The following is a 23,876-nucleotide window of genomic DNA, read 5'->3' on the forward strand; positions in this document are numbered from 1 at the left end:
CCTTCCCCACCCCCCACCCCCTACCCCCATTTAAGGTGCCTGCTGCAAGTCCAAGTTGTTACCTGTGCTTCTAACTAACCAGCTACATGTTGGAGGTTCCCATAACTCCCTCCTCAGGTTCAATTAATTGACAGATTGGCTGACAGAATGCACAGAAACATTTACTTAGGTCTACCTGTTTGTTGAAAAGAATATTATAAAGGATACAAACAGCCAGATGAAGAGGTACATAGGGAAGGTCTGGAAGGCTTCCCTGCACAGGAACCTCTGTCCCCATGGAACTGGGGTGTCCCACCCTCCCAGATGTGCATGTGTTCAGCAACCTGGAAGCTCTCCAGACTCCATCCTTTTGGGTTTTTATGGAGACTTCATTCCATAAACATGATTTTTTTAAAAATATTTTTATTTATTTCTAGGAGAGAGAGAGAGCGCGAGCAGGGGAGGGTCAGAGAGAGAGGGAGACGCAGACTCTGAAACAGGCTCCAGGCTCTGAGCTGGCAGTCAGCACAGAGCCCGACGCGGGGCTCGATCCCACGAACCGCGAGATCATGACCTAAGCGAAAGTCGGTCGCTTAACCGACTAAGCCACCCAGGCGCCCCATCCATAAGCATGATTGATTAAATCATATATCATTGGTGATTGAATTCTTTATCTCCAGCCCCACCCACCTCCCTGAAGTCAGGAGATGCGACTGAAAATTCCCATCTGCTAATCAGGGTTGGTTCCCCTGCCAACTAGTCCCCATCCATGGGGGCTTTCCAAAAGTCGCCTCATTAACAGGAACTCAGATGGGATTGAAAGGGGCTTCTTATGAATAACAATAGACTCTCTTTCTACCTTTATTTCTCTAAAGGTTTTAGGGGTTCTGTGCCAGATGAAAACCAAATATATATTATTACAAATCAAAATATCACACCTATAAACAAATGTCTGGCCTGAGTTGGCCAGAGTTGGTTTCTATCATTTGCAACCAAAAACCCTGATAGAGACGTTATCTTTAGTACTTATAGTAGAGTAGCGTCATTTCAACTCACTCCTAAAACATAAGAAGTAATTCTATAGAAGTGGGACTGGCAATGCCAAAAGGTATAGGAATGAGAGCTGTTTAGTGGAACCACAGTGGGGAATGCCAAGTTACTCTCTACAACTGTAAACTGGCATTTTCAAGGATAATTTGTACTATATGCAGTTGGAGCCTTAAATGTCCGCCTTTGAACCCAACCACGTTGGGTAAGATATGACTCCATTGTAAAGTGTTTTCAAGTAGATCCATAGACTCCTGGGAATTTGAAGACATGAAAATAGCTCTAAAAGTTCTCTGAGAGTTTTTTTGTTATGTTTTCATTTTGATGATTATCTCCTTTTAAAAAAATGCATAGTGGAACATGTGGATGGCCATCTTATTGCCAAACTTCTGTGATTTACTATTATTTCTGGGTGTCAGTTTGTGGGTGCCATAGCCCCAGTGCCATGTGGTACTACTCTGTCTCAGAGTAATAAGAAAAGTATGGAAATGGAATTAATGCATAGATGTTGGATTCTTGTGAAGACCAGATGATGCCAAGTCTGGCTGCGTAAATGAATTTTCCCCAGGAGTACAGGTAGAGAAAAGTGGTGGGAGAATTAAGCCATCACGGGGTGAGTAAGCATAAGGCTGTATTTGTTTTGGGGGCTACTGTATCAAAAAAATAATAACATCTGTTATTTTAAATCAGTGTTGTTCACTTTGATATGGGGAATGTTTCTAAATTTGTTTTAGAAGTTGTATAAAAGCTGTAAAGTTTATTACAGTTTTATAGATGGATAGTTTCAGTAGCTCTGGCCACAAACTTTCAAGTCCTCTTCCTTTCTCTTCTCTTTCTTACTCAGCTAAAGCAGCAAAGCCCATTGTCTGTTCCTCCTCAGTTATTCCAGAATGAACCCACTTCCTACTACCTCCACCACCACTTCAACCTTGGTACTGACTACCATCAATTCTTGCTTGGATTTTTGTAATGGCTTTTTTCAGGTTTCCCATGTTCTTAACCATGTTCCCATACAATCTGTTTTCCATACAGTAGTCAAAATGGTCCTTTGATAAAAATCCAAAGTCTTAATCATGTTATGAAGACCTTATCTCCTCCCCTGCCACACTCCCCATTGCTCATTCTGTTCTAGCCACACCAGCCTGACTTCTCTTGGAATATACCAGGCAGTCTTGCTAGGCCCTCTGCATGGATTGCTCTTCCGGCCACATATCTTTAGGGCTTTTACTTCACTTGCTTTAGCCTTTGGCCTCTGTCAATTTTTAAGTTATCAGAGAGATCTACTCTGACCACTGACCTTGGCTTTATTTTTTCTTTATAATATTTATTAGTATTGAAGTATCAATATTCATGTGTCTCTCTCCGCTACCTAGAGTACGAGCTCTCTGAGTAGAGGGAAGAACCTAAAGTCTTATTCAGTACAGGATATGTGTTGGGCCCTTAATAAATGTTTGCTGAATGAATGAATAGATGAATAAGTAAATGATGTGGATGACTAAAACTAAGAAGATGTTCGAAATCTGTGAGACCTTTTTATAAAGGATCTGAAAATCAGGTTTAAGAAACACTCTCTGAAAGAGTAAATTATCATTATGCATTACAATTATTTAAAGTTTTCACACCATGCATATGGTTAAGATACAGGGCAAAGTGAAAACTTCAAAGCCTAGTCAAATCTTTTAGAATAGTTTGGGATTTGTGGAGGCATATCAGCACCATATTTGTACTGGTCTTGACTTATATTAAATGCCATTTTCCCCCAGACTGATGCATCCTTGATCAAGTTGCTAGCTTTGTATCAAGGTATCAGAACAACAATGTCAATGTTAAGTTTAAGAAATCCAAAGGAGTTTCTCCTTTCCTCTCTCTCAATCTAAGCATCCTTTTTATGGACGGAGAAAATAATGTCTATTAAAAAATTGAAAAAATTGATATAATAATTACTTTTTAGCACATATAAGTTCTTAAAGGGTGACTTAGAAGAGTCTTCTTTACAATATTTAACATCATTTGACCCAGGAGTAGACTAAAAGTTACCACTGTTATGATAATCAATAAACTCCAGCCACTTCTGCATTATTTGTTAAGTAGAAATTAGATAACTTTAAAGTCCCTTTCCAGCTCCCCAGAACTATGATATATGATCACAATGGGCTCTATGATCACGATGGCGTTAAAAGCAACTAGCAGCTAGTTTTATTTTCAAAGTGAAAGTACCACAAAAAAGGTTTCTTACTTCAGAATAACAGTTAAATATTAGTGGCAGACAGTAACAGCAACTAAGCAAAACAGTTTTATGCTTCTTTCTTTAAAAACAATCTTCTTCAAGTCTGTAAGGATAGTTGTAATAAGAGGGAGAAAAACTGGTCTGGTCTTGACTTTGAAAACATACTATCACCTAGTTGTACTTCATTTTTCATTGCTGTAAAGTGAAGATTTTACCTGCCTCTGTCTCCCTCTGGGAACAAGATAATGAATGAAATAATAGAAGTTTACACCAACTGGCTGGGGTGCCTGGATGGCACCTGTGTAAACCACCTCAGTCAGTTAAGCGTCCAACTCTTGATTTTGGCTCAGATCATGATCTCATGGTTGGTAAGATTGACCCCCACATTGGGTTCTGTGCTGACAGTATGAAACCTGCTTAAGATTCTCTCTTCCTCTCTCTCTGCCATCACCCCCCACCTCTGCCCACTCATATGCATGTACTGTCTAAAAATAAATGAACTTTTTAAAAAGAAATTTACACTGGATCATTTATAGTGAGGCTTCAAGTTTCACTTCAAGTGAGCCCCTTGTATGTGCCAGCCCTAATACCTATTTCTGTGTAGGAATTTTGTCAAATGTTTTTTTCTTTTTTCTTTCTTTTCTTTTTTTTTTTTTTTAAGTAGGCTTCATGCCCAGTGTGGGGCCCAATGTGAGGCTTAAACTCATACCCTGAGATCAAGACCTGAGCTGAGATCGAGTCCAATGCTTAACCCACTGAGTCACCTAGGCACCCTTATTTTGTAAAATGTTTTCTTAAACCCCCAAATTTGTTTATGCTTCAGTCTACATAAGAACTAAATCCACCACTACATACTCAAATGTTATGAGATCTTTTGGAGAAATAATAACACAGAAGTCCAATTTTATGTTTAATTAATCTTTTCTTGATTACCCTCCAATAAATAGAAAAATCAGAAAAATATTTTGGTGTTTTAAAGTCTGACTTAGGCAACTTGATTCAGCAGGAAGTTTTCTGGAACGGGCAATCAGAAGACCTGGGTTTTAATTTTGGGTAACACAATTACATAGGTGTGATTTGACACTTCTCTGAGATTTAGTTTAAAAAAATAAAAGAGTTGAAAGTTCTGATCTTTAAAATCTTTCAATATGAAACATTCTGATTCTTACTCCCTAATGCTGAAATAGTGTGGTTTCAGTGTTTTGTTTTTTTTTCAAACTAGTTGGCTTCAGGTTTATTGTTGAAGTAGTATGATTACAATGTTGAAAGTCAACGAAGACCTTCCGTGAATTATCTTCCTTGAAAGTTTCTGGGAAAAGGGAACTTCTGAAAAATAATTCTATTTCTACCCATCAAGTGTTCTTCCTTATATTAAGTTAGCGTGTCTGTGAAAAAATAATTTACTTGATTGTCATTGTTGAAAGATTTCCATTTCTAAAAGAGTGAAGAAAATCATTTCAGTTGTGCATCTCTGATGAAATCTTCTCCTCTCAGCAAGTTGGACTGTTCTGTTGGCCCAAGGGCCCAAGGGCCTAAGACCAGAAATACTGCATTCTTGGCACAGATCTCAGTTCTCACTATAAATGCAGTACCCAAGGTGGCAGGAGGTCAAGGAAGAGGGAGACGGTAATTCCTTGCCTAGCATTTCATCTTCAGTTAATTCTTGAAAGGCCATCATCCTCTTGGAAGGAAAAATGTCCTTGTTCACGTTTGGAGGGAAGGATAAAGTTAAAGATCATTTTTAGAGTAAGACTGGGATGAGAAAGGGAAAGAGATGTCAGCAGATTTTTGTAGAGTACCTTCTCTATAAAGATGTCACAGGGCACAGCAATTCACCTCTTAGGTATATGATCAGGATAAATGAAAATGTATGTCCACACAAAAAATTGTGCACAAGTTATTATAATAGCATTATTCATAGTAGCCAAAAGGTAGAAACAATCCAGAATGTCCATCCACTAATAAGTGGATAAACAAAATATGGTATATTTATATGATGGAGTTTTATTCAGCAATAAAAGAAATTAAATATGGATTCATGACACAACATGGGTAAACCTTCAAAAAGGCATGCCAAGTGAAACAAGTCAGTCACAAAAGACCATTCAAAAGAAATGTCCAGAACAGGGAAATCTACAGAAACTGAAAGTAGACCAGTCTACTGGTTGCTCAGAAATGGAGGCATGCAGGGTAATAGCTAATGGGTATGGTACTTCTTTACGTGGTGATGAAAGTATTCTAAAATTGACCAAGGTGATGATTGCACATACCTGTGAATATGCTTTAAAAAAAATTGACTTGTACACTTTAAATGTGTGAGTTGCATTATATCTTTATGTGAATTATATTTTTAAAAAAAGAAGCCACTTTTAAAAAATTTTTAATGTTTATTTATTACTTTGAGAGAGACAGAGACAGAGCATCAGTGGGGAAGGGCAGAGAGAGGGAGACACAGAATTTGAAGCAGGCTCCAGGCTCAGCACAGAGCCCAACTTGGGGCTTGAACTCACCTTTAGATCCTAACCCAAGCCAAAGTCAGATGCTTAACTGACTGAGCCATCCAGGTGCCCCAAAAGAAACCACTTTTTTGAAAAAGATGATATGGGTTACGGTATATATATATTTAAAACGGAAGCAAAGGGAGATATTAGTAGGTCTTATACCAGGGGTGATGTTCAGCTGGGCTGTGAAAGTGGTTTTGGGGTTTGGATATTCTAGTCAGAGGGAATATTATAAGCAAAGACAAAGGTATGAAAATATAATTGTAGAGTAATTCATTTTTTCCTGATTATAGAGTTGAAGAATTGTGGTTAGAGTAGTGGTTTGAGGCCAGCTTTGAATCAAAGTTAGGTAAAGTTATTCTTTAAACTATAGGCCTTAGGGAGACATTGAAAGATTTTGAGCAGAGATGTGATATTATCTGAACTTTGCTTCTGGAAGATGATTATGATAATAATGTTTTTAAGATGAATTCCAGAAAAGATAGAATAGAATCTGACCAAGAAGAGGCAGAGGAAAGAGATAACAGACATGGAAAGTAAAGAACAGATAAAAAGAAGTATTTGAAACAGAATTATAAATTAACTGAGACAGAGAATAGGGAAGCGTCAAAGTTAATGTGAAGTGTATGTGAGGGGAGAAGCCAAAAACATACTTGAAAATATGGGTCTTGGGGCTTTGAAAGGATATCAGTGCAGTCTGATGCCATAGCATTACCGGGAACCATTGAATACACAGAAAGTAGGATAGCAGCTTGCAGTCATACACAGGGCTGTAGGAGGAACATTCATTTAGAGACCAGAGAGAAGAGGAGAAACTATAGGAGGAATAACTTGGAAAAACAAGAAAAGACAGTTTTATGGAATTCAAGAGACATTTATAAACAAAGAAAGGAGCTTGTGAAATGGAAGAAAGCTGAGAACATCCCTTAGGTGTAACAGATCAACTTGAGTATAGTTTTCAGCCTCAACAGCATGTGCTGTCTTGAAGCAGGGAGAAAAAAAAAGGTAAAACCAAGAAACTTTCATTTCTAGAAGTCACAGAGTTTATTACATTTATAGAGCTATGCAACCGAAGATAAAGAACACATTTTAAGAAAATTATGTAAGAATGAAGAAGCATTTAGGGGAAAAAAAATACTAAGCATGCGTGTCCATAGCATGTCCAAATGCCAGTGAACAGTTCCTCCTGCATCTGAAATTAGGTCATGAGGATGTTAGTAAATGCCTTATTTTAAATTACTTTCTTAGAAATCTTGCAACTAGTGTTCATCTAATATCCTAAGGAATATTTTAGTTTATTGAAGCTATAGTCAGGCTCTATTAGCAGGGTAAATATGCAGACTTGGCAGTAATTGATTGGTTTAATTGTTAGGTAAAATGTGATACAGAACTCCGGCAAGTTTTAGCTACCACTTAATCTAAAACATTCCACAGCCATAGAATCAGAGGGAATAATAAAAATAATGAGAAAGTTTAGCTTATAAGGATAGACACGAGAGGAGATTGAGATATCCTGCACAGGAAAAATGTGAAAATGGAGGTCAATAGCTTTTTTCCAATTTTTCCCTCTCTATAAGGTTTTCATCTCCAAAGCCAGTCTGGTTACCTAAAAGTTATTTCATTATACATATTATATGTTTTAAATTCTTATATTCTTTGACCAAATAACTCTAGTTCTAGGAACCCATTCCAAAGAAAGCCCTGAAACATAGATGAATAATATGCTCAAAGATCTTCAGAACCCAGTAATATTTAATAGTTCAACAAAGAGTTGAATACAGCCTTGGCTTCCAATTGAGGAGAAAGAGTTGTGAATGGAATAGGAGATACACATTGAACAATCATTAAAATGATCTTTCTGAAGAATGACAACATGGCAAAATGCTTATAATACAGAACTAGATTAAAAAAAGTAGTTTGTGGGGGCTCCTGGGTGGCTCAGTCAGTTAAGCGTCCGACTTCAGCTCAGGTCATGATCTCGTGGTCTGTGAGTTCAAGCCCCATGTCAAGTTCTGTGCTGACAGCTCAGACCCTGGATCCTGCTTCGGATTCTGTGTTCCCCTCTGTCTGCATTCCCCTGCTTGCACTCTGTCTGTCTGTCTCTCTCTCTCTCTCTCTCTCTCAAAAATAAATAAACATTAAAGAAAATGTTTTTAAAGAGTTAGACTATGTAATTATATGAATAACTGATCTCAGTTGTAGATAATAAAATAAACATGATCATGAGGAAATAAACATAAGCATAGAGAAAAATACACCAAATTGTTAATGGGCTTTGTCCTGGGTAGGATTATGGGCTTTTCTTCATAATAGTATATATTTCCCAGATTTTATACATTGGACATGTACTACTTTAATGGATAATAAAGAATAATCATTACCCCCCAAATGCAGAAGATCAGCTATAGGAGAGCCAAAGAACGGGTAGATAGATGAGTCAATGTAAATCATCATGCCTATTGGAAAAGCAATTAAGAATATAAGCCTTACTGACAGACAATCAGTAGCATCACTGCCTACTGTCAGATTACTCCTGTCTACTGGTGGCCTCTATTGAGTTTTCCTGGACTCAAACAAACTAATGGAAATCTCAGTAGAGATTCTGAAATCTGAGGACACTTTTATTTCCCTGGGATTGCTTGTGAGAGTGTAGCCCAAGTCTTTGATATGAAAATCTTTCCTTTTGTATTTGTCATCCACAATCAGATAAAGATAAAAGTTTTACCTTCATAATATTACATTTGCAAATATTTAAAACTTCCATATGATTAATTATTGCCTCTTTAATTTTGCTTCTGTAATTATCTATTTTACTCTTCTTTTTCCATAGGGACATCGTAAATGCAAAAGACTGAAGTTTTAAAAGAGGACAAGAGTTTGCTGCTAAGATGAATCTGAACAATACAGTATATTTTGTGCCATTCACAAAAAGGTACTGTCCATCGATCCATGATACAGCTTTCTTCTATAAAATGGGAAGAGATGATGCTTCTGGCTTTTCTGTAATTAATATTTGTTATACTTTTAAGAACAATAAAGGGGAAAATAAAAATATTAATTAAATTGGGATAAAAAAATTTTTAATGAAAATTTTTACTTTCAAATTCTTTTCCTTGCAGATTTTCATCATTCTCAGTTATAGCTTACAATTTGGAGAGACACTTGTTTAAAAGAAAGGCCCTTACCTAAATTTTCTTTCTTTCCTTCCTTCCTTCCTTCCTTCCTTCCTTCCTTCCTTTCTTTCTTTCTTTCTTTCTTTTTCTTTCTTTCTTTCTTCCTTTCTTTCTTTCTTCCTTTCTTCCTTTCTTCCTTTCTTCCTTTCTTTCTTTTTTAATATTTATTTTTGAGAGACAAAGAGAGAACATGAGCGGAGGAGGGGCAAAGAGGGAAACAGAATCTGAAGCAGGCTCCAGGCTCTGACCTGGCAGAACAGAGCCTGATGCGGGGGTTGAACTCATAAACCANGGCTCTGACCTGGCAGAACAGAGCCTGATGCGGGGCTTGACCTCATAGACCATGAGACCTGAGCTGAACTCAGAGTCTTTAAAAAAAAAATTTTTTTTAATTTTTTTTTTTTTTTTGAGAGAGAGAAACAGTGTGAACAAGGGAGGGTCAGAGAGAGAGGGAGACACAGAATGGGAAGACAAGAGCCCTACATGGGGCTCGAACCCACTACTGGGAGATAATGACCTGAGCCGAAGTCGGATGCTTAACCGACTGAGCCGCTCAGGCGCCCCCTAAATTTTCTTGATACCCATTATCAAATCATCTTCTGGAAATATATACTCCCTTTTTTGTTGTAGAGCTTTATAATCAGACTTTGAAGTAACATAGGTTTCTCATATCACTTTTCCTCTAATTACAGAAGTAATAAAACAGCAGAAAATTTAGAAACTACAGATAAGCAGAAAGAAGAAAATTTAAAATTACCTGTAATCCCTACACCTACTTCAGATAAAACAAGCCTGTAAGGAAATCCAAACTTGGAAATGAAAGAAGCCATGTTTCCCATCTTTGTTGTTTCATCCCTCTTTATGCTCTACCTACTTACATCCTGCTTCTTTGGCTAAAACAAAACAAAAAGGACATTGCCTTATGTATGTTCCTAGAAGGATATTACTTGGCCAGAGAATGTATCCATTCTGTTCTTCCAGCAATGTGTAAAAATGACTATTTCCTTATGCCCACACCCAAAACTGTATCTTTTTTCTATTACTTTGTCAGGTTGGCAGGTGAAATGAGTTGCCTTATTAGTTTACTTTTTACTTCTTTGATTTACTAGCAAAACTATATATATTTCATATTGTTAGTAGCCACTGCTAATTCTTTCTTAAATTTTCTGTGTCCTTTGACTGTGTGAGTGGATGTACATATGTGTTTGTGTTTACTTTGCTTATATATATGTTCTTATTGAAATGTAACATACAGGGGCGCCTGGGTGGCTTAGTCGGTTAAGCGTCCGACTTTCGCTTAGGTCATGATCTCGCGGTTCGTGGGTTTGAGCCCCGCGTCGGGCTCTGTGCTGACTGCCAGCTCAAGAGTCTGGAGCCTGTTTCAGTCTGTGACTCCCTCTCTCTCTGACCCTCCCCTGCTCACGCTGTCTCTCTATCCTAGAAATAAATAAAAAAACATTTAAAAAAAAAAAATGAAATGTAACATACAGTGTTATATTAGTTTCAGGTGTATACACTATAATGATTCAACAATTCTATACATTACTAAGTGTGCATCAAGATAAGTGTACTCTTACTTCCCGCTTTTGTCTATTTCACCTCTCCACTCACCCACCTCCCCTATAGCAACAGATATCAGTTTGTTCTTTGTATTTAATAATTTTTTTTGTCTATTTTTTTCTTTGTTCATTTGTTTCTTAAATTCCACATATGAGTGAAATTATATGGTATTTGTCTTTCTCTGACTTATTTCATTTTGCATTATGCCCACTAGGTCCATCTATGTTGTTAATGAATGTCAAGATCTCATTTTTTTTTTTTACAGCTCTGTGTGTAGGTGTGGGTGTGGGTGTGGGTGTGTGTACATCACATCTTCTTTATTTTTTTATAATTAAATTAACTTTATTTTTTCTTTTCTTTTAATGTTTTATTTATTCTTGAGAGAGAGAGAGAGAGAGAGAGAGAGAGAAAGAGACAGAGCATGAGTGGGTGAGGGGCAGAGCAAGAGAGGGACACAGAATCTGAAGCAGCCCCCTGTGCTGTCAGCACAGAGCCCGACATGGGACTCGAACTCACAAACCGTGAGATGATGACCTGAGCCAAAGTCCGATGCTCAACCGACTGAGCCACCCAGGCATCCCCACATCTTCTTTATCCATTCCTGTATGGATGGACACTTCAGTTGCTTCCATATCTTTGCTATCGTAAATGATGGTACAATAAACATAGGAGTGCATATATCTTTTGGAATTAGTGTTTTCATTTTCTATGGGTAAATACTCAGTAATGACATTACTGGAGCATATAGTAATTCTATTTTTAGTTTCTTGAGGAACCTCTATACTGTTTTCCACAGTGGCTGTCCCAATTTGCATTCCCATCAAGAGCGTATGAGTGTTTCCTTTTATCCACATCCTCGCCAATACTTGTTATTTGTTGTGGTTTTTTTTTTTTTTAATGTTTTATTTATTTCTAGGAGAGAGAGAGAGAGAGACAGCGTGAGCAGGGGAGGGTCAGAGAGAGAGGGAGTCACAGACTGAAGCAGGCTCCAGGCTCTGAGCTGGCAGTCAGCACAGAGCCCGACGCGGGGCTCGAACCCACGAACCGCGAGATCATGACCTAAGCGAAAGTCGGACGCTTAACCGACTAAGCCACCCAGGCGCCCCATTTGTTGTGTTTTTTTATTTTAGCCAATCTGGCAGATATAAGGTGATATCTCATTTTATTTGCATTTCCCTGATGATGAGTGATACTGAGAATCATTTCATGTATCTGTAATTCTGGATATCTTCTTTGGAAAAATGTCTTTTCATCTTCACCCATTCAATAGACTGCCTTGTCATTTTGTTGATGGTTTCCTTCTCTGTGCAAAAGCTTTTTACTTTGGTGTAGTCCCAACAGTTTAATTTTACTTTTTTTTTTCTTGCCTGAGAAACCCTATCTAAAAAAATGTTTTTAATGGCCAATGTCAAAGAAAGTATTGCCTATATGCTTTCTTCTAGGAGTTTAATGGCTTTGGGTCTCACATTTAGGTCTTTAATCCATTTTGATTTTATTTCTTTGTATGGTATAAGAAAGTGGTATAGTTTCATTCTTTTGCATATAGCAGTCCAGTTGTCCCAGCACCATTGAAGAGACTGTCTTTTTCCCATTATATATTCTTGCCTCCTTTGTTGTAGATTAGTTGGCCATGTAAGGGTGGGTTTATTCCTGGGCTCTTTCTCCTGTTTTATTGATCTATATGTCTTTTTTTTTTGTGCTAGTACCATTCTGTTTTGATTACTGCAGCTCTGTAGTATATCTTTAAATCTGAGATTGTTATAACTCCCGCTTTGTTCTTCTTTCTCAAGATTGCCTTGGCCATTCAGGGTCTTTTTTGGTTCCATACAAATTTTAGTATTATTTATTCTAGTTCTATGAAAAATGTTGGTATTTTGATAGGGATTGCATTAAATGTATAGATTGCTTTGAGTAGTATGGACATTTTAACAGTATGGTTCTTCCATTCCATTAGCATAGAATATATTTCCATTTATTTGCACCATCTTCAATATCTTTCACCAATTTTTATAGTCATCTATCTGATATTAAGAATAACTTTTAAGGGAGAGAAGGACAAATATCATATGTTTGCACGTATAGGAGGATTAGGAGGAACTTGACGGAGGAACAAGGGGGAGAAGAAGGGCGGAAATGGTGGGGGAAAGGGAGAGAGGCAAACCATGAGAGACTCTTGAATGATGACAAAAACTGAGGACTGATGGATGTGGGGGGGAGGGGGGATGGGCATGGAGGAGGGCACTTGTGGGGATGAGCACTGAGTGTTATGTGGAAACTAATTTGACAATAAACTATTTGTAAAAAAAAAACAAAAACAATCTTGTTGATGTATAAGTGACATAATAATCTGAATATATTTCATGAATATAATATGTTTTACCAAAATATGTATCTGTGAAGATAGTAAATCTATCCATCGCTCCCAAACCCTCCTTGATATCCCTTTTTAATCTCACCTCCATCCTACGTCTTCTCATTCAGCCCTATCCCCAGGTAACCACTGATGTACTTTCTGTTACTTTATATCAGTTTGCATTTTCTAGAATTTTATACAAATGAAATTATAAAGCATGTACTCTTTTTGGAAGAGAGTCTGTCTTCTTTTCACTCAACATAATTATTTTGAGTTTCATCCACATTGTAGCACATGTCAATAGTTCATTTTATTGCTGAGATGCATTCTGTTATCTGCATGTACCACAAATTGTTGATCTGTTCCTTCATTGATGGGCGTTTGGGTTGTTTCCAGTTTGGACTATTAAAAATAAAGCTGCCATAAACATTTGTATACAGGGCTTTGTATGGACATATGCTTCCATTTTCCTTGGGGAAATACCTAGGAGTGGAATGGCTACATCATATGGTAGATATATGTTTAACTTTTTTTTTTAATTTTTTTTAATGTTTTATTTATTTCTGAGAGAGAGAGACAGCATGAGCAGGGGAGGGTCAGAGAGAGAGGGAGATACAGAATCTGAAACAGGCTCCAGGCTCTGAGCTAGCTGTAGCACAGAGCCCGATGCAGGGCTCGAACCCACGAACCGCAAGATTATGACCTGAGCTGAAGTCAGACGCTTAACTGACTGAGCCACCCAGGTGCCCCTATGTTTAACTTTTTAAGAAGCTGCCAAACTTTTCCAAACTTGACCATTTTTACATTCTCTCCAGTAGTATGTGAAAAATACAGTTACTTCACACCCTTGCCAACACCTGGTATGCTTATTCTTTTTAATGTTACCCATTCTAATAGGCATGTAGTAGAACCTCAGGTTTTAATTTGTATCTCCCTAATGAATAGTGATACTAAGCATCTTTTCTTTTGTTTAGTTGCCATCCATATATCTTTCTTGGTGAAGTGTCTGTTTTAGTCTTTTTCCCATTTTTTAAAAAATTTTCTTTATTTTGAGAGAGACAGAGACAGCACAAGTGGGAGATGGGCAGAGATGGGGTGAGAGGGTGAGAATCTTAAGCAGGTTCCTCACTGCCAGTGCAGAGCCTGATGCAGGGCTCAAACCCACGAAGCTGTGAGATCATGACCTGAGCCGAAAGCAAGAGTTGGACACTTAACTGAGCCACCCAGGCGCCCCTAATCTTTTTCCCTTTTTAAAAATTGGGTTGTTTATTTTCTTTTTATATAGTTTTGAGGATTTTTCATAGTTTCCAGATACAATTCCATTATGAGACATATTTTGCAAAAATTTCTTTCAATCTGTGTCTTGGCTTTTCATTCTCTGAACAGAGGTCTTTCAAAAAAGTATGTTTTTAATCTTGATGAAGCCTAATTTATCAATTACTTCTTTTATGGATTATGCCTTTATTTTTATATGTCTACAAAATCTTTGCCTAACTCAACATCAGGAAAATTTTTCTTATGTTTTCTTCAAGAATTTTTTTAATTGCCTCACTTAAGTGTCCAATTTGACACTTTTTTACTTTCTTTTTTCTTGCCTTATTATATGTATACACCATCCAGCACAATATTGAAGACAAGTATTGAGAGCAAACTTTCTGGCCTCATTCCTGATCTCAGGAGGAAATCACTTGGTCTTTGATATTACCTATAAATGGTTCATAGATTTCCTTTATCAGGCTGGGGATATTACTTTTTATTCCGAGTTGGCTCAGAGTTTTTATCAGGTTTGAATTTTAGATTTTGTCAAAAGATTTTTCTGCATCTATAGAAATAATCATTTGTCTTCTTTTTTCAGATTGTCAATTTGGTAAACTACATTGATTTTTGAGTGTTAAACCAATCTTGCATTCCTGGGATGAATCCCACCTACTCATGATATATTGTCTATTTTATATGTTATTGAATTTTATTTACTGTAATTTTGTTATCAGTTTTTGCATCTATATATATGAAGAATTTTGGGGCACTTGGGTGGCTCAGTTGGTTGGGCATCCAATTTCAGCTCAGGTCATGATTTCACTCTTCTGCTTGTGAGTTTGAGCCCATGTTGGGCTCTCTGCTGACCGCTCAGAGCCTGGAGCCTGCTTTGGATTCCATCTCCCTCTCTCTTTCTCTCTACCTTACCACACTTGTGCACTTTCACTCTCTGAAAAATAAATAAATAAACATTTTTAAAAATTTTATATATGAAGAATTTTGATCTTTTTTTTTAATGTTAGTTGTTTCTGGTGATAGATAATAAATACAGTCCCCATTACTCCATCTTGGCTAAAAGCAGAAGTCCATTCATTGTATTTTTTAAGTTCTAGAAGTTATTAATTGTAGTCAAACTTACTGATTTTCGTTTATGAATTTTGCTTCTGATATCTTGCTTATTAGTTAAATATTCACCTGCAACTTATTTTAGAAGTTTTTATGGTCTCATTTTTTTCTATTTAAATATCCATATCTTTTGAGAATAGGATGACGTAGTGACCTATGTGTTTCCTCCAAATGATTATTCATAGCACTTAGCTTTATTTACACTGAAGCCAAAATATTCAGAAGTGTAGAGTATATTCTGATAATTGTAAAGATTTTAGTTCTCATAAATTTAGTTCACAGATCTTTTTGTTTTTCCTAAAAGCAATCTCATAATTTCCTTTTTTTTTTTTTTTGGAAGTCTTCAAAAATGTGACATAACGCATTGTTTCTCTTTTCTGTTCTCAAACTTAAGCAGTGATGGCAGTAGCACTTTTTGAATATTAGTTGTGTATTGTTAGTCACTTGACCGACAAATAATTAGATTTAAGCTACTTTTTCAATAGTATCGATATATTGAATTTATGCTTCATGAATTATGAATTATGTTTATGAATTATCAGCATTCATGGATTATCAGGATGACCTTCCGCGATTACAGGCATAGTGTTGCAGGGGAATCCCTTTTACCCATTTAAAACCTTCAATGGCTCCCCCATACACTTAGGATGAAGTCCAAGTTTCTTTATATGGTTTAAAAGGGTTCTTGTGGTTTTCCTTGGCTTACCTCCAGCTTCATCATTTCTCCTTCCAACTCTTCCATACATCCATATTGAAAGAACTACTTTTATTTTTCCTAAAAAAAAAATAATAATAACATGCTTTTTCATATCCAAGAAAAAAGAGACTGGGTCACCCAATTATATCCTTCTGTTAATTTTTTTTTTTTTTGCTTTTTCATCATAACAATCATTTGTAACTATTATATCATTATAGTGTAATGTTTATTTCCCCATTGAAATCTAAGCCATTTATGGACAGGGACCACATCCCATTGTACGTGGGACCAACACCCAATATATGCCTGGCATACTAGGCACTTGACAAATCTGTTTTGAGTCAAAGAAAGAGTTGACTGGATAGATGGATAGTTAGGGTGATGACCTACATATTCTAATGCTTTAACTAGACTAACCATATGAAGTAATGTACAGTGTCACCTAAGGCTCTCATGTCACAAGAGAAAAATTCTTAGCACTGGCTAGTTGTACTTCTTTGTTAAGTAGACCTCCTTTTTCTCTTTTCCTTGAATGAAGCCTATTGGCTCATGTTTTTAAAAACACAATTTTCTTGGCCGATAACTAAATTTCTAGCACAGTAATCTAGTGGGTCAAAGAAGATAGAGAAACTATACTGTGTGTTGGAATGATTGAGGTGGTATTTATAATAAAAAAATATATAGGTGAAAGTTAATATTTCAATATTTTCCAAAAAATAGAAAGGATCTATGCTAACTAAATGTAGCTGTTAACAACCAACATATAAGCATGTCAAAATAATGTCCTTTTATTAATAGAAACTTTGAACTCAGAATATTTTGTATAGCAATCAAATAACTTGCCTCTTTAAGTGAACATTTAGCAGAGTCTCCAAATTATGGAAGTTTGCTATTTAATTACCTAGTCTATATGTGTATATTGTATATTAAGAGCATGGGCTCTTTTAATATTATTAAGAGTTTGATCTAGGTTTGAGCCTCAGTCTGACAACTCCTAGCTGCCTGATTATGGGGGAGTAGTTTCCCCTTTCAGTCTTAGTTTGTTGTATAAAATCAAAACAATACAGTCCTACATTATGAAGCTGTTGCAGAGATTAAAGAAGATAATATAAACAATATGTGGGATTTAGTGTTGCCTGGCAAATGATAGTGCTTAATGAGTGTTAGCTGTTATTATTTCAATGTTAATTAGACCAAAATGCTTTTAAAAACAGATTTATTGAGATATAATTTTAATAGCACATAATTCACTCATTTAAAGTGTACAATTCAAAAAATAATAAAGTATACAATTCACTGGTTTTTAGTATATTAGCCGTTGTGCACCCATCACCACAGTTTTCTTTTTTTCACAATCAGTTTTAGAACATTTTCTTCACTCTAAAAAGAGAGTCCAACCCTTTTAGCTATCACCCCCCAAACTCTCCTTTCCCCAGCCCCAGGCAACCAATAATCTACTTTCTGTCTCTATAGATTTAGTTATTCTGGGCGTGTGATATAAATGTAATTATGCCATATGTCATCTTTTGTGACTGGCTTCTTTAACATTGTGTTTACAAACTTCATTTATGTTGTAGCATATATAAGTACTTCATTCCTTTCTATGCCTGAATAATATTCCACTGTATAGATGTACCACATTTTGTGTAATCATTCACCAAAGGAACATTTGGGTTGTTTTCACCTCTGGCGACTATGAATTATACTGCTACCAATATCCATGCACAAGTTTCTGTGTGAACATATGGCTTTATGTTTTGGGCTTATACCAAGGAGTAGAATTTCTGGATCAAATGGTAACCTGATGTTTATGTTTTTGATGAACTGTCAGTCTGTTTCCCAATGGCTTCACCATTCTGCAATCCCACCAGCAGGGTTGGGGGTTCCAATTTCTCCACATCCTTGCCAATAATTATTTAACCTTTTAACACTAGTCATCAGAGTGGGTATAAAATGGTAGATTACTGTGGTTTTAATTTTTATTTATCTAAGGAATAATTGGAATATCTTTTCATTTGTTAGTGGTCACTTGTAGATCTTTGGAGAATTGTCTGTTCAGATTCCTTACCCGTTTTTCTTTTGGGTTATTTATATTTTTATCATGAAGTTGTAAAACCAAGATGCTTTCTAATATTAATTTGTATGGCAACCAACCAAGATGTTTTAAAAATAAGTTAATATCAAACCTTATTTTTCTACAGGTACTAAAAACTTACCCCCCAAAATTTTGTAAATGAGAGAGAAGGCTGACTGGGATATCAAAAGCAAAACGTTTGCAAATATTGGTCATCATGCGTAAAGGGGTGCCAAAGGACCCAGAGATTGCTGATCTCTTCTACAAAGATGATCCTGAAGAACTCTTTATTGATTTGCATGAAATTGGACATGGAAGTTTTGGAGCAGTTTATTTTGTAAGTAATTTTAGAATTGTTTAGAGAGATTAAATTAGGGAAGTTTGACTTCTACACATTCTTTTACTTGTAAAATGTACTCGGTTTTAATGTTGATTCTACAAACTAAATATCTACAGTGGAGGCAAATAGTCATTGCTGAAAAGCCAGTCCTAGAATCCCAGGCATGATTAAAGTCAGTGGTATCTATATCAACTGATTCTGCTATCAAGGCAGTCCAAAAAATGTTATAACCTTGAATTTGAGCCCTATGCATTTCCTCTATATGCCAGGCTCTTTTCTGCCTCAGGGCCTTCATATATGCTATCCCACCACCTAGAAAACACTGCACATCTTGCTAATCCTACAGATTTCAGCTTAAGTCAGCTTATAGCCACAAGATTGCCTTCCCCATTCTTCCCCTGTACTTACATGTTGTTGCATTTATCATGGTTATAATTAATTCTGTGTAAGAATTTTTGAATCATGTATATCTCTACCTGTACATAAGCACCATGAGGACAGGGGTTATATCTATCGTATTCATTGCTATATGCCCAGTATCCTGTATAATATCTGATAATGGTAGGAACTCAGTAATAGATGGACAGATGGATGGATGAACAGATGGCTACACCGACAGATGGACTAACAAAGATTTTTAGTAACATTTCATATCAAGTCAGTATTTTAGGTTAAAGAGCACAAGGCTTAGCCCCCTTAAGTCAGTTTGAATTCCCAGAATGTGATTATCCTCTGATGAGAAGAACGAGAAGTGACTGAAATGTTACCTTAGCTCATCACCTGAAATTCATTACAGAAAATTTAGTTGGTAATTTATTTATTTAACCTTAGGAGTTTGCCTCCTCAAAGTCACAAATACTTCCTTAAGAGACCTAATCCATAAAAGCAAGTAATATTTAAGTACTACTTATTACCTGTTTCTCCTCTAAACCTGTTACTGATTTTTTTTTTAACTATATTTGACTTTTAGATGTTTTGGCATCTGGGTAGGGCTTATCTTCAGTTGTCCTTCTAAGTGAGATTTTATTAATTGCATTTTTAGCTCATCTTTTTGTTTCTGACCAAATCTTCAGCCTGGGTTTTCCCTGAACTCTTTCTCGTCCCTTCATGCCTGTGCTCAGCACTACTACCATTTCTCATTTACCCCCATCTAAAACTTGGCTTCCACTCAAGTACATTTATCATTGAGTGACCTTCCATGGCTGAAGAGGGTGCTAATTTTCAAGTCAACACTCTTATGTTAGTCTTTAGGCTTAGAATAGTATTTAAGGCTCAAAGTCCTGTCATCCTCATTTACAGGGATGCTTTTTTTTTAAGTTTGTTTGTTTTAAGTAATCTCTACCCTTTTTTTTTCTTAAATAGTTTATTGTCAAGTTGGTTTCCATATAACACCCAGTGTTCATCCCCACAAGTGCCCTCCCTCCTCCATGCCCATCACCTCCCTTCCCCTCTCCGCCACCCCCATCAGCCCTCAGTTTATTCTCAGCATTCAAGAGTCTCTCATGGTTTGCCGCCCTCCCTCTCCCCCACTATTTTTCCCCTTCTTCTTCCCCATGGTCCTCCATTCAGTTCCTCCTAATCCACCTATACGTGCAAGCATATGGTATCTGTCCTTCTCTGCCTGACTTGTTTCGCTCAGCATAACACCCTCAAGGTCCATCCATGTTGCTACACATGGCCAGATTTCATTCTTTCTCATTGCCATGTAGTATTCCATTGTATAGATAAACCACAGCTTCTTGATCCATTCATCCGTTGATGGACACTTAGGCTCTTTCCATGTTTGGCTGTTGTTGAGAATGCTGCTATGAACATTGGGGTACATGTGCTCCTATGCATCAGCATTTCTGTATCCCTTGGGTAAATTCCTAGCAGTGCTATTGCTGGGTCATAGGGGAGTTCTAGTGTTAATTTTTTGAGGAACCTCCACACTGTTGTCCAAAGGGGCTGTACCAGTTTACATTCTCACCAACAGTGAGAGAGGTGCCCGTTTCTCCACATCCTCACCAGCATCTACAGTCTCCTTATTTGTTCATTTTAGCCACTCTGGCTGGCATGAGGTAGTATCTCAGTGTGGTTTTGAAGTAATCTCTACTCTTAATGTGGGGCTCAAACTCATGACCCCAACCTTAAGAGTCACATGCTCCACCAACTGAGCCAGCCATGCACCCCAGGATGCTTTTTTTTTTTTAAAAAGGATTCTTAAATTACAAATATACATACAGAAGTGTGCATAGATGCCCATATATCTTAATATGTAATTTAAAGAATAATTAAAGGATAAATCCTTTATAAACACCAGCCAGGCCAAGAAATAGAATATTTCCATCACTCTGGAGGCCCCACTCATGTTAGGAGAGTTCACTATTTTGAATTATTTTCTAGTTTATCTTTTTTTTTTAATATTTTTAACATTGATGTAATTTTTGAGAGACATAGTATAAGCAGGGAAGGGGCAGAGAGAGAGGGAGTCACAGATTCTGAAGCAGTCTCCAGGCTCTGAGCTGTCAGCACAGAGCCGAATATGGGGCTTGAACCCATGGACCACGAGATCATGACCTGAGCCAAAGTCAGACACTTAACCGACTGAGCCACCCAGGTGCCCCCCTCCTTTTTTTTTTCTTAAAGCAGGCTCCACGGCCAGTGTGGAGCCCAGTGCAAGGCTTGAACTCACAATCTTGAGATCAAGACATGAGCTGATACCAAGAGCCACCCAGGCGCCCCTCTAGTTTTTCTTTCTATGTAACCCACTTACCCCTCCACCCTAACAGTATAATCTGGTTTTGAACTGTTTAGAAATGGAAACTTTCTGTATATGTTTGTGGCCTGTTTGTTCTGCTCCAAGACACTTTCCTCAGCTACTTTTTCTTACTTTCTATTTATAACTCCTTCATCCTCTCAGAGCCTCTCTTGGCCAGAGTCAGAGGGTAGTTCCGGTCTCTACTTGACTCTTATATTTTAAAAAGCAGCTAAACTCCTCTCAAAGTTCTCTTTTAGAATAACTATAATAACCCAACCATGTTTTGAAACTTACTAAAAGCTTTTGGACTCAGGATAAATGAGACCTACTTTATAGTTGACCGCAGAAGACCTAGTCATGTGTTTGCTGTTTGAGCTAAGTCCTGTCTCTTTAGCCAGCGTGTATGCCTTTTGAAAATGAGGACTGCTTCTACTATTCCTTTACAACTCTAACGGCTAGCCAATGCACGTTTACAGTAGGCACTAAATATATGTTATTTGTTGATATGATAGGCAAGAGGAATCATAAAGATATCTGGGTGGCTTTGAAAATGTAATCATTAACTATATTGTGTATTGTATTGCCTGTATACAAAAGTGAGTAGTACAGGCCCATATAAACTCGTAAGGTACTAAAAAACAGATTAAAGAGGAATTAACTTGTACTTTACTGTAAAACTTAGAAAACCTTTAACCTTTTATCTATAATGATCATATGGTAATACCTTAAAAAATGGATCTCTCACTGCCCACAATAATGTTTTTGTGTAGCTCCTTCCTCACTATTAATAGATTCTTCCTCTTGTCACTCAAACAGGGATAACCAAGAAGACTGTCATCTCTTCTTTGGACAACTGCAATGGCGTCCTAACCCATCTCTGTGCATCCATTCTGGTCTCTCTTTAGGCTGTTGTCCACACTATAGTGAGCTTAGGGGGGGAAAGAAGTAAATCCGATTGCATCATCTTTTTTTTTCTTTAATTTTTAATTTTTTTTTTTTAAGGAGAGAGAGACAGAGAGAAACAGAGAGTGGGAGGGAATGAGGGTCAGAGAGAGAGAGGGAGACACAGACTCTGAAGCAGGCTCCAGGCTCTGAGCTGTCAGCACAGAGCCTCTGGTGGGGCTCGAACTCACCAACCACAAGATCATGACCTGAGCAGAAGTCAGATGCTTAACTGACCGAGCCACCCAGGTGCCCCACATCATCTTTTTCTGTAAAGCCTTCAGGGGCTCTCCCTTCTTAGGCTGAGATCAAAACCTTACTGTAGCCAGCCTACAAGGTCTTCCAGGATGTGGTCCCTGTCTGTACTTGAGCCATATTCCTTCTCATTCTCCTTGCCCGAGCTGTAATATACTAGCTTTCTTTTGACCATTGTCATAGGATCTTTGCATGAAGTGTTCTCCCTGGAATGTTTCCCCTTCCCCTTCCCCTTCTTAACTCCTGTTCCTCTTTTAGCTCTCAGCTGAAACCTCACTTCCTCAGGGAAGCTTTGCCTCACCTGCCTAAGGCGCACCCTCCCACTTTTGTTTCTCGGAGTAACACCCTTCTTCCGAGCAACTGTCACAGTTACAATTTTACATGTGTGTGTTATGACATTTTTGTTACTGTCTGTGCTACTACACACACTGAGCATATCTACTCACTTCCTTAGCCCAATACCTGACAATTTTTGAACACCTATTAAGTATTAGTTGAATGAACAAATGAGTTATAAAGAACTCAGAGAAGTTGGTTCTGCTAATTAGTACTTTTCATTAATCCTAGCCATGCTAGCCAGCCGTTAAGACCTGATCCTGGCAACCAACATTTTTATACCTAAACACTATAATTCTGTTAGACTTTTTGTCGTTTACTAAAGCTTTTACACAGAATGATGGCAAGAAATACGCTTAAAGTGGATTATAAGTTGGCACAGCTCTCTCTCATTGAATCATTCAGCTGAGAGCATTTTCAGGAAAAAAGTGGAAGCTTCTCATCTGGTAAAATATCTGTGTTTGGATTTACATAAGTAATTTAGAAATTAGCAGCATTAACAAATAAGGCAGTAAGAAATTCTATATTAGGGGCACCTGGGTGGCTCAGTCAGTTAAGCGTCTGACGTCAACTCAGGTCATGATCTCACAGATCGTGGGTTCAAGCCCCGCATCAGGTTCTGTGCTGACAGCTAGCTCAGAGCCTGGAGGCTGCTTCAGATTCTGTGTCTCCCTCTCTCTCTGACTCTCTCCTGCTCATGCTGTCTCTCTCTCTCTAAGAAATAAATAAAATATTTAAAAAAATTTTTAAATAAAAAAATGAAAAATAAAAGACATTTTTTTAATTTTTTAAAATGTTTTATTTATTTTTGAGAGAGAGATAGAGACAGCATGAGCAGGGGAGGGTCAAAGAGAGAGGGAGTCACAGACTCTGAAGACAGGCTCCAGGCTCTGAGCTAGCTGTCAGCACAGAGCCCAACACGGGGCTTGAACCCACGAACCATGAGAACATGACCTGGGCCGAAGTCGGATGCTTAACTGACTGAGCCACCCAGGCGCCCCAAGACATTCTATATTAAAGGAAAATAGAAACAGGCTAAGCATAATTATTTTTGTATTCACTTAAACACAACTATGAAGCTTCTACATTTCCAGTGTTACCCTGTTGAACTTAACATATCTTCCATAATCCACCTAAAGCTAATAATTAAGTTCTGTTCTTCTGGTTATGCTTATTACCTTTCAGTTTTAGTTAAGACTTCATAACTAAGGCAAAAAGGAAAGCTTATTTTTACTGTTTATATTTCTCTATAAATTAGCAACTAGTGGAC

The 23,876-nt window shown here is 37.3% G+C and overlaps 1 protein-coding gene across 2 annotated transcripts in view; it reads left to right on the forward strand.

Moving 5' to 3' along the window:
• The window catches only part of TAOK3 (TAO kinase 3), a 181,816-nt gene that overhangs the window by 75,728 nt on the left and 82,212 nt on the right, over positions 1-23,876 (forward strand). For both annotated transcript variants that reach the window (XM_077766019.1, XM_077766020.1), the window contains exons 2-3: positions 8,585-8,686; positions 18,121-18,330. In XM_077766019.1, the coding sequence (XP_077622145.1) occupies positions 18,211-18,330 (120 nt within the window). In that variant the 5' untranslated portion in view covers positions 8,585-8,686; positions 18,121-18,210. The remainder of the gene's footprint in view (positions 1-8,584; positions 8,687-18,120; positions 18,331-23,876) is intronic.

This window comes from Crocuta crocuta, unplaced genomic scaffold (assembly GCF_008692635.1).
Source record: "Crocuta crocuta isolate KB4526 unplaced genomic scaffold, BGI_CrCroc_1.0 scaffold339, whole genome shotgun sequence".
In the NCBI taxonomy this organism is placed as follows: Eukaryota; Metazoa; Chordata; class Mammalia; order Carnivora; family Hyaenidae; genus Crocuta; species Crocuta crocuta.